This window comes from Myxine glutinosa, chromosome 8 (genome assembly GCF_964187855.1).
Source record: "Myxine glutinosa chromosome 8, kmMyxGlut1.1, whole genome shotgun sequence".
Classification (NCBI taxonomy): domain Eukaryota; kingdom Metazoa; phylum Chordata; class Myxini; order Myxiniformes; family Myxinidae; genus Myxine; species Myxine glutinosa.
The window spans coordinates 52,088,578-52,102,461 of NC_136268.1; the positions used below are offsets into that span (position 1 = coordinate 52,088,578).

The 13,884-nt window shown below is 46.1% G+C and overlaps 1 protein-coding gene across 12 annotated transcripts in view; it reads left to right on the plus strand.

The window, feature by feature from the left end:
* LOC137432502 (patatin-like phospholipase domain-containing protein 7) overlaps positions 1 to 13,884 on the plus strand; it is a 170,660-nt gene that overhangs the window by 43,711 nt on the left and 113,065 nt on the right. For 7 of the 12 annotated variants that reach the window (XM_068124495.2, XM_068124501.2, XM_068124503.2 and 4 more), the window contains 3 exons: positions 2,937 to 3,023; positions 10,495 to 10,527; positions 10,761 to 10,867. In XM_068124495.2, coding sequence (XP_067980596.2) covers positions 2,937 to 3,023; positions 10,495 to 10,527; positions 10,761 to 10,867 — 227 coding nt within the window. The remainder of the gene's footprint in view (positions 1 to 2,936; positions 3,024 to 10,494; positions 10,528 to 10,760; positions 10,868 to 13,884) is intronic. The other 5 variants (XM_068124497.2, XM_078783300.1, XM_068124498.2 and 2 more) reach the window with 3 other exon arrangements.

The window sequence follows — 13,884 nt, forward strand, 5'->3', positions numbered from 1 at the left end:
AAGCCGAGCCAGGTGTGAGGCAGGAGCACCAGCCCATAGGGGAGAACAGTATTCCATTGAGCTGCGGATGAAAGCCTTGTATGTGGTGAGGAGCTCAGGTGTGCCTAGGAAGGACTTCGCACGACGGAGGATGCCCAGTCGGCGACTGGCTTTGGAGGCCAGCTTGGAAATGTGGTTTTCCCAAGAAAGATCATGGCAGATGGTGAGACCCAAAAGCTTGAGCGACAGAACTTCTTGGAGAGGATTGTTGAGAAAGTAGATGGGAGGGTTGTCCAGTCGATCTTTTCGGAGAGACATAGTAAGAGTGTGAGATTTGTCAGGATTGAAAGACATGTTCCACATGTTTGACCAGTCTGTGATTTTGTCCAGGTCTTCAGAGAGTGAGGAGGCTGCAGACTGCCGATCTGAGGGAAGAGGAATGGAGCGGCAGAGAGTGGAGTCATCAGCAAAGAGATACAGAGGATTTTCCAGAGAGTCGGAGAGATCATTGATAAAGACCAGAAAAAGCACAGGGCCCAGCACACTGCCTTGGGGAACTCCAGCCTGAACGGGAAGGGGAGATGAGAGAAATCCATTCAGGGCCACACGTTGACTACGACCAGAGAGGAAGTCCGCAAGCCATGCATGGAGATTTCCATGGATACCATAGGAGGAGAGTTTGGTGAGCAGAGCTGGGTGCCAGACCGTATCGAAGGCACGTGATATGTCAAGGGAGACAGCTCTGATTTCCTGTTTGGCATTGAGGACCTCCATCCATTGTTGAGACAGCAGAAGCAGCATGTCCAGAGTAGAGTGACCTGGTCTGAAAGCCAAAATTTCTTACATGCATTATAGATTTCTTACATGCATTATAGATTTACTACGTGTCCATTTCTATGCCGTCTCGAGCGTTTATTTTGTACATTCATATCGACTTCCTCAACTACGTGGTCTCGATCATGTATTCATACATAGGTGTAATCACTTATTCATTGATCTCAACCATTTCATTGCCAGCCTCTGTCGAGGTCTCCTTGACCGTAACGAGGCTTCCCTGATCCTCACGAGGTGTCCCAGGCCCTCACAACCCCTCTATTATTCTTCACGAGGTCTCGCTGACCCTCACGAGGTCTCTCAGGTCCTCACAAACCCTCCATAACTGTTAACGAGGTCTCACTGACCCTCACGAGCCCTTCCTGACTGCCACAATCTTCCTACCCCTTTATTTGTGTGTACACACATTGTTATTGTTAACGAGGTTAACCTTTATTTGTTAACAAGGTTAACGAGGTCTCACTTCACGGGGCCTCCCTGATCCTCACGAGGTCTCCCAGGTCCTCACAAACCCTCCATAACTCTTCACGAGGTCTCCCTGACCCTCACGAGCCCTTCCTGACTGCCACGATCTTCCTACCCCTTTATTTGTGTGTACAACTGCATGTGCTTGCGTTGGTGGCCTCGTGGTTTTCTATCAACCTTCTGCAAGTTTGGCTCTTTCTGCCCTCTGCTATCCCCTTGACCCTGTAGGTCTCATGCATTCATCTAGTAATTCACTTCCTGTTACCCTTCCCAAACCTCAAACGTCTTTGGCTGCTTACCTTCACTACTTTGTATACTTTCTCTTGTATGTGTAGTCGTCTCCCTGATTCTTCACACTGTACATATTTGAGCAATGCTGTAATACACTCTTCAACTTTGTGTTATTCACTCTCTGCTATGGATAAAATAGAAGGTATGAGCTCGACAGGGTTTACTCAACGACCATGATCATTAGCTTTCTTTCACAGCCGACTGCAAATGTCACAGCCAAGTCAATGTCTATAAATTTTTTTTTTTTTAAACACCTTTAGAGGCCATTTTTCCCCGCAAGCGGGGGTTGGCCTTTTTCGGGGACCGTGGTTGTTGTTGTTTTTTTGGTCCCCTTTTTGAAGCGATGTTTTACGGCCGGATGCCCTTCCTGCCACCAACCCTTTTTGTCGCCTTTTTACTACAAACAGGGAATTACCAGTGAACTGGTACTCAATTTGCCGACCTCGGAAGGATGACAGGCTGAGTCAACCCCCCTCGCGTTAATTCAGCGATCGACCGGGATTCGAACCCAGGATCCTAGGATCCTAAGCTGGCACCCTAGCCGCTAGCCCAACACCAGGCTTTGCCCAATGTCTATACAGTACTATAAAAGGAGTCGTGCGTTCGTGTGCGTGTGGGAGTTCCACCCATTGGTTGGACACTTCGCTCGACTCCACCAACAATATCTAAACTACGGCCACCAATTTAGGAACACTTTAGAATTTACCCTATAGAACCATTTAGAATTACCTTTTCTCTCAAGCAGTGCTTTTACTGCGGAGGTTACGCAGGTTTGTTAATATTTCCGACTAATTTCTCTTTAAAATGTGACTGGTTTCTGTGAAGTCGGTGATGGAATGATTGGGCAGCAGAAAGCGTTACATCTTCTGCTGTTTCGACGTGGGTACGCTCGTTTGCTTTTATGAGTGTGAGGAGGGTGAGAGTGAAGATGGGATAGAGTTGGTGGGGGTGGGGGGGGGGGGGGGGAAGGAGTGTTGAGGACTTTTTGTGGGAGGGGGGAGGTCATTTTGGGTTTGAAGGCTTGAGTGTGGGGGGGGGGGGGGGGGGGCGTCGATGTCTTTGGAGTGGGAAGGCAAGGGTGGTGAGGACTTGGAGTTGGGGTAAGGTTGCTGGCACAGCAAGCAAAGATGGGACATAGTTGTGAGGGGGAGGCTGAGACTTTTTTGTTGAGTTGTCACAATTGTGTATGGGTGCGTGTGTCAGTCACTTTCGGTGGTTGGCGGAGGGGGTGGGGAGAGGCTTAGACCGTTGCCACCTTATGTTTAATTTTCCTTGTGTGATCCTCTTTGCTTCCATGTTGCACTAATTAATGATGATACATTAGTTTTAATAACTACTCCCAGAAGTGCTGTTCTGTATCTTTGCAGATGGAGAGCTGCCAAAGACCTCGCGAGTCCAAGGGAGTCTTGCTCGCTCGATCTCGATGCCAGTGGATATCAACAGTAAGGATCTAAGTAAGATTACGGATTCTGCTATTCTCTAATATGTCATCACTTTGGGACTTTTTCTGACTTTCCCTTGTTTTAAATAAAAAACGTCAATGATATTTATCATCTGATAAATAAAAGTATAAAAGATAAAGCGGTCCCTCGAGCGACAAGGCTTGCTTCGATCTCTCCACGGCATCAAAGTTTGAGTGTTTTCCCGTTTGTGTCTTTGTCAAATTTCTGCTGGGTATTTTGTTGTGTGTGTGTTATTGTGTGTTTCTACTTCGTTTTGGTTTTGTAGTTGTTGCAAATTTTTGTGTAATTAGTCGTTTTTTTGTTCGCGCCTCGTGCGCGCCTCGTGCGGCCTGGTCTCTCCAGGCTCCCTCCCCCCTGTCAGTATTTTGTGAATATAAGTTCTTTCCTTCATAGTATTTGCTTGTTTCTTTGATTTTCTTTTCTCCCCCCTACCTCTCACGAACATCTTACCCTTTGTCCAGCGTTTTGAAAACAGAACAAACAAATAAACAACAACAAAAAAAAATTCTATATTAATTCTTTCTCTCCTCCCGGACACGTGCTCGTTCGCTCTCCTCCTCGTCTTGACTTGTGCCCCGGCCCCTATATCTCGTTTTTCTTCCACCTCTGCTCCTGCTTTCTCAAATCCACGTTCTCCCTTAGAGACTTTTCCCAGATTGTTTTTCATGGTTTTGTTTAAATATTATTTAAATATGTTTAAACCGCAGCCGTGATGCTGACGCCACCCTCCCCCCCCCCCCCCCCCCCCCCCCAGAATTTGCATGTTTTAAACGTTTCCCAGTGTATACCCTGGATTAGAATAGGTACACCGTATCCCTGCGTGTCGTAAGAGACGACTAAGAGGTTTGGCGTCAGGAAGGGCATCCAGCCATAAAAACATTGCCTCAAAAAGAGAACCATGACAATTACAACTACATATGGGCAGGGTACAGCCCGAAGTAGAGATCGGTTTCTGAGGTTTGGGACATGGAATGTAGGGACAATGACAGGGAGATCAGGAGAAGTGGTGGAAGTATTGGTCAGAAGAAGAGTGGACATATGTTGTGTGCAAGAGACGAGATGGAAGGGAAGTGGTGTGAGAATGGTGAAGGGTAGGCAGGGACAGAAATACAAGTTTATGTGGCAAGGGTGCCTGGAGGGCGTGAATGGTGTTGGTGTCCTGTTTTCTGAGGAGTTTGTAGACAGTGTGGTGAGTGTGACTAGAGTGAGTGATAGGTTGATGATGGTGAAAATGATGATTGGAAAGCTCTTGGTGAACGTCATCTCGGGATATGCTCTGCAGATTGGTCGAAGCGATGAAGAGAAGGACAAGTTCTGGTGTGCGATAGAGAAGCTGATGGAAAACGTGAAAGATGAGGAAGTTGTTGTGGTAGGAGGAGACCTAAATGGACATGTGGGAAGGAGTATGGATGGTTTTGACGGAGTTCATGGGGGTTACGGATTTGGTGTGAGAAATGGAGAAGGTGAAAGGATTTTGGAGTTTGCTGATGGAGCTGATTTGTTGATTTGTAATACTCAGTTCCAGAAAGAGGATGATAAGCTTGTTACATCCACGTCAGGTGGGTCGACGACAACCGTTGACTAGCTGATGGTGCGTAGGCGAGATAGGGGGCACCTCCGGGACACAAAGGTGATCCCGGGGGAGGAGGCTGTTTCACAGCACCACTTGGTTGTCTGCGACATAAGGGTGAAAGGTGCGAGGAGAGCTCGGCGGGTGAAGTACCAACCGAGAATGAAGGTGTGGAGGTTGAAAGAGGTGACAGTAAGGGAGGCATTAAAAGAGAGGCTGAGTATGGTCAAGGATGATGTGGTTGAGCTTGAAAGTGGTTGGATGTCAATGAAAGATAGTCTGTTGGGAGCCGTTGGTGAGGTATGTGGATGGACAAAAGGACCACCGAGGCACTCGGAAACATGGTGGTGGGATGATGAAGTTGGAAAGAGGATTGACGAGAAGAGGAAGAAGTTCACGGAGTGGCAGAAGGCGAAGGGTACGGGAGCAGAAACAGCAGAGCATGAAAGTTATAAGGCAGCCAGGAAGGCTGCAAAGAAAGAGGTAGCAAAGGCGCAGGAGGCATGGAGGAAAATGTTCGGAGAACGCTTGGATTCGGAAAAGGGTCAGAAAGCAGTATTCAGGATTGCAAAGCAGATAGCGAAAGAGTGTGTGATGTGATGGGGGTGAGTTGCTTGAAGGATGAAGTGGGACAAATCGTTGTCGACCCAGATGGAATTAAAGATGGAAAAGATATATGGAAATGCTGTTGAACACAGAGAATGAATGGAATGGCAACATAGAGAGTAACCCAGTTTTAGGACCGGCAGAGAAGATAACTGAGAAGGAAATTGAGGAAGCTATAAAAGCAATGAAGGGTAGAAAAGCGGGAGGGCCGACGGGAGTTGTGGGAGATATGTTGAAGGCAGCAGGAAGTTTGGGTGTGAAGAGAATGACAGAGATCTGTAATCTGGTGGTGAAAGAAGGCCGCATTCCAGTGGATTGGGAACTGAGTACCCTCGTCCCTCCATACAAGGAGAAAGGTGACCCTCTGGAGTGTGGCTCGTACCGAGCGATAAAGTTATTGGAGCATGGAATGAAGGTATTGGAAAGGGTGTTGGAGAGGAGGATAAGGAAGAAAGTGAAGATCGACGAAATGCAGTTTGGATTTATGCCAGGAACACGAACGACAGATGTGCTTTTCATTGTGAGGCAGTTGCAGGAGAAGTACATGGAGAAGAGGAAGAAGTTTTTTCTTGGGTTTGTTGATCTGGAGAAAGCATTCGATAGGGTTCCACGCAAAGTATTGACATGGGCATTAAGGAAGTTAGGAGTGGAGGAATGGTTGATCAGAGTAATGATGGCAATGTACAAAAGAGCGCGCACAGCTGTAAGGGCGAAGGACGAGAACAGTGGTGAGTTTGAGGTGAAGGTGGGAGTGCATCAGAGGTCGGTACTAAGTCCACTACTATTTGTAGCTGTGATGGAGGTGCTGGCTCAGAACGTAAAGGAGGGTTTACCGTGGGAGTTGTTTTATGCAGATGATCTGGTGTTGATTGCGGAAAGTATGAATGGACTGAAGGAAAAGATGAACAAGTGGAAGGAATGTATGGAGACAAAAGGTCTGAAGGTGAATATCGGAAAGATGAAGGTGATGGCAAGTGGTAAAGCATGTGGTGAGGTGGAAAGAACTGGGAAGTGGCCCTGTGCTGTGTGTAGGAATGGTGTCGGAGTGAACTCCATTCAATGTACAATGTGCGCTGAGTGGGTTCATCAAAAATGCAGTGGTCTAAGAGGGTCATTAACCAGTGTGGCAGCTACTTTCAAATGTAAGGTGTGCACAGAGGGATCTGCAGATGGAGGAAATGTTGAGTTGGATCTTGGAGACGGCGTGAAGCTGGAAGGTGTGAAAACATTTTGCTACCTCGGAGACATGCTGAATGGAGAAGGTGGATCAGACTCGGCAACGGTTGCTAGAGTGAGATGTGCATGGAAGAAGTTTCGGGATCTGAGTGGCGTGCTGATGATGAGGGGCTGAAAGGTAAGGTGTATGCTGCACGTGTGAGAAGTGTTATGATTAATGGGAGCGAGACATGGGTCATGAATGTAGAGCAGCAATGAAGGTTGGAAAGGGTGAAATGCGAATGGTTCGACGGATGTGCGGAGTATCGTTGAGAGAGAGGAAGACAAATGATGAATTGCGAAAGATGATGGGAATAGAGCCTGTGATTGATGCTGTGAAGAGGAACAGGTTGAGATGGTTTGGTCATGTGTTGAGGAAGGATGAAAGTGACTGGTTGAGAAGAGTGATGGAAATGAATGTAGAAGGAAGTAGAGGACGAGGGAAGACTGAGAAAGACTTGGCTAAAGATGGTGGAAGAAGAAATGCGGGCAAGGGGGTTAACAAGGAGAGATGCAGAAAATAGGGCAAAATGGAGAAGATTGTCATGGAGACCGCAAGGCTAACCCCCGCTCTAGTAGGGAAAATGGCCTAAAATGCATGTTGTTGTTGTTGTTGTTGTATATTTATCATCTGAGAGTTAGCAATTAGCAAATGTAACAAACATAGTGGCCTATGCAAATAGGTGGCAAATCATTGGAAGATGAATGGAAGAGTGGTCAGTATGGTTCTTTTATCTATCTATAATTCCAGTAATCTCTGTGTGTTTGTTTGTTTGTACGTTTGTACGTTTGTCTGTGACCGCTGTTTCTCGACAACCACGGGTCCGATATACTTTAAACTTGCCAGGTATATTGCTGGGGACCCGAGGATGTGCCTTTTCAAGGTTTCATATTAATCGGACAATTACTTACCGAGCTATGTCCAAAAAACGATTCAACCAATCAGAGAGCAGCGAGCTATCGCGTGTGCCGAACGTGGCGGACACACTCTGCCTCGGATGGCACATTTGAGAGCGTATTCATTTATTTCACGTTTGCAAACTATGTTGCCGCTATGTTGGCGTTAAACTATGTTTTAAAACTAATAAAAACCATTTCATCTAAATAGAGGGGGGGGGGGGGGGGGGGATTGTCACTGTACTCGCAAGCCGTTCGCCGTTCGCTTTGGCGTTGCGAATGGACCAACACATTTCATGGACCAAACCATTTCATGTAAAGCGTTCGCCGTTCGCTTTGGCGTTGCGAATGAACCAAAACATTTCATGAACCAAACCATTTCATGTAAATAGAGGGGGGGATATAATTTTAGATATAGATATAGTACGGGCATGCCCTAGTATTCACCAATGTGTGCAATGAGTGCTATACAAACATTCCGATACAATTTTTATCCTTTACCTGCTTTATGTTGAGCATGTAAAGCATGATGTTTTTGTGTTGTCTGCCCGTCCGTGCATCCTTCTGTGATTGGTTTTCGTTACCGTGATAAGTTGAGAACGGCTAAACGGTGCAGGTGCAGGTATGTAAAATGAGATAAGGATGAACTGATCAGATTTAGGGTCATGAGGTCAAGGTTCAGAGGTCATGTAAGGTAAAAATCCTATTCCCGCTGTAACCTGTGAACCAGTGATGGGATTTTGACCAAAGTTGGTACAAGTATGTATTATGATGCAAAGATGAACTGATTTGATTTTGGGTTCAAGAGGTCAAAGGTCAGAGTCTGTAACAGGTGTATTTCTTGAGAACACCTGAAGGGATCCAAGCCAAACTTAGTACAGATATGTATCATGATGCAAGGATGAACTGATTATGCAGTTGTGGCCAAAAATATTGGCACCCTTGCACGTTTTTCAAATAATGCAGCATTTCTTCCAGCAAATTGTTGAAATTAAAAATTATTTTGGTATCCACATATGTATTTCTTTGGTTTGCAGTGGAACAAAACAAAAAAAAGCTGAAAAAATTACTAAATCTTGCCTTATTCCACACAGGAATCCTAAACTGGGCCCGCACAATATTATTGGCACCTTTTAGAAGTTGTTCGAAATAATTAGATTTCAAGAAGGTGATTCTCCTTTACTTTGCAATTGAACTCACCTATGGTGATTTTCAGGTGCCTGCAATATAAAAATCACTCATTCAACCAGTTTGAACAGAGAAAAGGAGCCATTCTGCTGTTTTGTGTCACTGTGTGTACTGCAATGAGCATGGAGAAAAGAAAGAAAACCAGAGAATAGTTGGAGGATGTCAGACACAAGATTGTAGCCAAGCATGGATACTCTCAAGGCTACAAGTCCATCTCCAGAGATCTTGATGTTCCTGTGTCCACCGTACGCAATGTTATCAGAAGGTTTAAGGCCCATGACACTGTAGCCAACCTCCCTAGACGTGGCCACAAGAGAAAACTTGATCGAAGATTGCAGCGAAGGATTGTTCGAATGGTGGGGAAAGCACCTCAACCAACTGCCAAAAAGATGCAAGCTGACCTTCAGACACAAGGTACGACAGTTTCAATTCGCACCATTCATCGCCAATTCAATGAAAGCGTGTTCAATGGTAAGAGACCCAGGAGGACCCCACTGCTGAGAGAGAGACATATGTAAGAAAGCCTGACTGGAGTTTACCAAAACAAACCTGAACATGCCAAAATCCTTCTGGGAGAATGTCCTGTGGACAGATGAGACCAAGTTATTGTTTTTGGTAAAGCACATCATCTCTATGTTTACAGAAAACAAAATGAAGCCTTCAAGGAAAAGAACACCTTCCCTACAGTCAAACACGGAGGAGGTTCAGTGATGGTTTGGGGTTGCTGTGCTGCCTCTGGCACTGGTTGTCATGAATGTGTGCATGGCATCATGAAATCTGGACATTACCAATGCATTTTGGAGCGCAATGTTCAACCCAGTATCAGAAAGCTGGATCTCCGTCGAAGGTCATGGGTCTTGCAGTAGGCAATGACACCAAACACACTTCAAAAAGCACCCAGGAATGGTTCAAGACAAAACACTTGACTGTTCTGAAGTGGCCAGCAATGAGTCCAGATCTAAATCCCATGGAACACCCGTGGGGGAATCTGAAAACAGCAGTTGGGAGAAGGCATCCTTCAAATCTGGGAGAACTGGAGCAGTTTGCACAAGAAGAGTGGGCCAAATTGCCAGTAGAGAGCTGTAGGAAGCTCATTCATGGCTATAGGAAGTGCTTGACTGCAGTTATTTTGTCCAAAAGGCTGTGCTACCAAATATTAAGTCTCGGTTGTCAATAATTTTGTCAATGCCATTTCTTTTTTCTGATTTAAAAAGATATATTAAGTTCTGAATCAAAAACCAAAAGTTCTGTGATATTAACAGTGAAATAATGAATTGTGGAGACCAAATACCTTTGTCAATTTCAACTTAGTTTTATTGAAAATTGTGAGTTATTTGAAAACAGTGCAAGGGTGCCAATACTTTTGGCCACGACTGTATTTTAGGGGTGGTGAGGTCAAAGGTCAGAGGTCATGTTAAGAAAAAAATTATGTTACCCGGCCAGCTTGTGAACCGGTGATGGGATTTTTAACAAACTTGGTGTCAGTATATGTGATGTAAAGATGGACTTGGTATATGTGATGTAAAGATGAACTGATTTGAGTTATGGCATCAAGAGGTCAATGTTCAGAGGTCATGTCAGGTAAAATTGTGATAACTTTTTAACAACTGAAGGGATTTAAATCAAACTTGATACAAGTATGGATAATGATGTAAAGATAAATGGATTAGATTAAGGGTTCAAGAGGTCAAAGGTCAGAGGTTCCATTCGGTAAAAATTCTGCTACTGCCGTCAAAGAGTGCCTTTCTAGTTTTATGAAGATTATCTTTGTTTAGTCTCATTTGTTTGCATCCTTTTCTATGTACCGTTTGTCCTTTTGCTATAAACAAGAGCACTGTTCACTCACCGCTTATTGACATCCCGTCCTTGACTCTCCTCACCCTGCATTTCTTAGTGCTTCTTAGATTTCATTTATTTATTTTTTAAATAAATGTGCATTCCATTCTCACATTGGTACTGACACGCACTCCTGCTTTGTGACCACAGAGTCTGATTTGCTTGCATTCGCATCCACGGCCAGTGAGTTTCGCATGCCATGTTGGATATTGAATTAACTTATTTTCATCACCTCTTTATTTTAATGTTTTTAAGATCTTGCTAGTGTTACCTTTTTACAAAGCTGTACCTGTGCTTTGGTTAGGATAGTGTCTCATTCAGAAAAAGAAAAAAATTGATTATAAAACGATGCTCTATATTTCAACATGCTTTTAAAATACCTTTGTTACCACTATTGCCGCTCTGTTGTACCACAGGTACCATCTCTGGATCCTCTCCGTCTGATCTGGAAATGGCATTTCAGCGTGCTGGAGTCTGCTTGCCCCCTTCAACAGAAGATCCGGCAACAGTCAATGTTTCCACGGTAATATCTTGGGTGGTAACACAGAACTTGAGTACCAGGCTCAAACATCAGCTTTCATTTTGTCAGATTATTTTTCCGATATAAGCTTAGAGAGTGGGTCCCGGTGTCCAGCCATCCATCTGGAAGTACGTCTGTCTGTTAACATTCGACTAAAGCATCTTCGCCTCAAAAACTACCCGACTGATATGGACCAAATTTGGCATGATGCATCAGGACAGATAGGTCTCATTGGGTTGTGCTCCCCATCCAGATGCACTCCCAATAAGTTAGGTGAAAGTTGGGGTTTGCCCCAAATATTGGTATTTTATTCAAAAATTTTCTTCTCAAAAACCACCAGACAGATACAGACCAAACTCGCCACGAAGCATCGGGCCCATGCCCTAACCTTAAGTTGTGCTCTTCATGGCCGTATCTCCTCCAGAAACGGGGTTATGGGCCCCTCCCCAAATCCCTAATTTTCACTAAAACATCTTCTCCACAACTACCTGAGCGATACGGACCAAATTTGGTTCAATGCATCTGGACAGTTAGTTCTCATGCGGTTGTGCTCCATATCCAGATCCGCCCATTTAAGTGGGGTAAAAGGGGTCAGGTCAGGTTAGGTATGGGAGCATGCGCCGGAGCAACGCGTCGCCGCATCCACTTTCTGACGGTAATTCAGGGGCCTCCATCTGCCCATCCCCCAGGGTGATGCCTGGCCCATCCCTATCTCCTTTGAGATGCCGATCAACCTGCTGCAACCACGAGGCACCCGGTCGGCCCGTTGGCCTCCTCCAGTCACGAGGCTCCCTTGCTGAGAGCATCTGGTGAGCTGGATCAGCATCCGGAAAATGAGCCACATGCCCATACAGTCTCAGCTGACGCTCATGGACTACACAGGAAAAAAATCTCATCTGAGTCGCTCTCAGCAACCACTCGTTGGACACAAAGTCCGACCAGCGTTAGCCAAGGATTCTCCGAAGAGACTTGGTTCCAAAGGAGTGAAGAGAAGACTCATATTCTGGCCCTTGGTAAAGGTCCAAGTCTCACATCCGTAGAGCAAGACTGGAAGCACCAAGGACTTAAAGACTCTGACTTTCGTCCTCCTGCATAGATACCGACAGCGTCATACCCCATGATCCAGTGAATGCATGACTCCCCAGGCCCGACCCAGACGTCTATCAACCTCTGGCTCACAACATGTGGAGACATAAACAACACTGCCAAGGTAAGTGAATCTCTTCGTGAACTCAACATCTTCGCCACAAACGGGCACAGACAAGACAGCAGCATCCAAGATGTCATTGAAAGCCTGGATCTTGGTTTTGACCCAGGAAATCCGTAGTCCCAGCCTTCTCATTCAGTGCCTGTAGGGCCCCTGTAAGAATATCCAGCGTCTCCGCAAAGATGACTGCATCATCTGTGAAATCAAGGTCAGAGACCTTGACACTCCCAAACGATGCACCGCAGCCTGACCTCTCCGACATCCTCCCCAGAATCCAGTCCATACAAGCGCCGAAAATGTAGGAGCCAGTACACACCCCTGCTGAACTCCAGTGACAACTGGAAATATGTCAGAGATTGAGCCACCACACTTAACAGCACTCTCAGTACCAGAGTATAGTTCAGAGATCAGATTGATCAGCGTTGGTGCCACCCCACAAAGACAATGAATCCTCCGGAGGGCATCCCGATTCACCGAATCGAACGCTTTGCGGAGATCAACATAGGCTGCAAGCAGCCCCTGGCAAAACTCTTGCTTGAGTTTGTTGAAGACCCGAAGCGCAAGGATATGGTCAATCATTGACCTCTTTGGTGTAAAGCCCGACTGCTCTGGTCGCTGGTGCTCGAGCAGATGGCGGCGAACCCTCTCAAGAATGATCAAAGCAAAGACCTTGCCCGGCACCGAGAGTAGCGTCACCCCTCTAGTTGTTGCAGTCCTGGTGATCACCCTTCCCCTTCCAGAGGGAGACAACAAGGCCCATCTTCCAGTCAGTTGGGATGATGCCTGTGCTCCAAACAAAGCACAGAAATGCCTACAACGACTCAAGTGCAGCATTTTCACCAGCCTTGAGAAGCTCAGCATGGATGCCACAAGTCCCAGGAGCGCTTTGCCCCCCTTTCAGCCAGTTCACCGCCGCCTGTGTTTCCACAAGTGAAGGCTGTTCACAGTTAATTGGGGGAGGGGGGGGGGGGCAGCATTTGGGATAGCAACACCCCTGACATCCAACTCAACAGCCTGTGGGTCATCCTGGTACAGCCGCTCCAAGTAATCGGCCCAGCAGGTGTTCACTTCAGGCTCCTCTGTCAAGAGGCCACCACCCTCTGCTCTAACTGCGGTACACCTTGGAACAGGCTTAGAGGAATGCAATGCACGGATTCCTCTGTAAGCAGGACGAGAATCGCATGTCACAAGTGATGCTCTACCCTTCAAAGGTGGTTTTACTCCAAATATTGGTATTTCATTCAAAAATCTTCTTCTCAGAAACCGACAACAGATACAGACCAAACTCTTCATGAAACATAAGGACCATGCCATTAACTTAACTTGTGCTCCACATGACCGTACCACTTCAGGAATGGGGGCTATGGTCCCTTCAACCCACATCCCTCATTTTCACTAAATTGCCTTCTGCTCCCAAACTCCAGACTACCTGGCTGATTCAAACCAAATCTGACAGGATGCACCAGGACAGGTAGGTCTTCATGGGTTGTCGTCATCTGGATCTCCCTGCCCCCATGGCACCAAATTCAGTCACAGCGTTCAAAACTGGGCTTTGGCAAAATCCAATGAGGACCCCATTAACCAAAGTCGATTCCGTTTAAACAGGTGTGGAGGTTGAAAGAGGTGACAGTGAGGGAGGCATTAAAAGAGAAGCTGAATATGGTAGAGGATGATGTGGTTGAGCTTGAAAGTGGTTGGATGTCAATGAAAGATAGTCTGTTGGGAGCCGTTGGTGAGGTATGTAGATGGACAAAAGGACCACCGAGGCACTTGGAAACATGGTGGTGGGATGATGAAGTTGGAAAGAAGATTG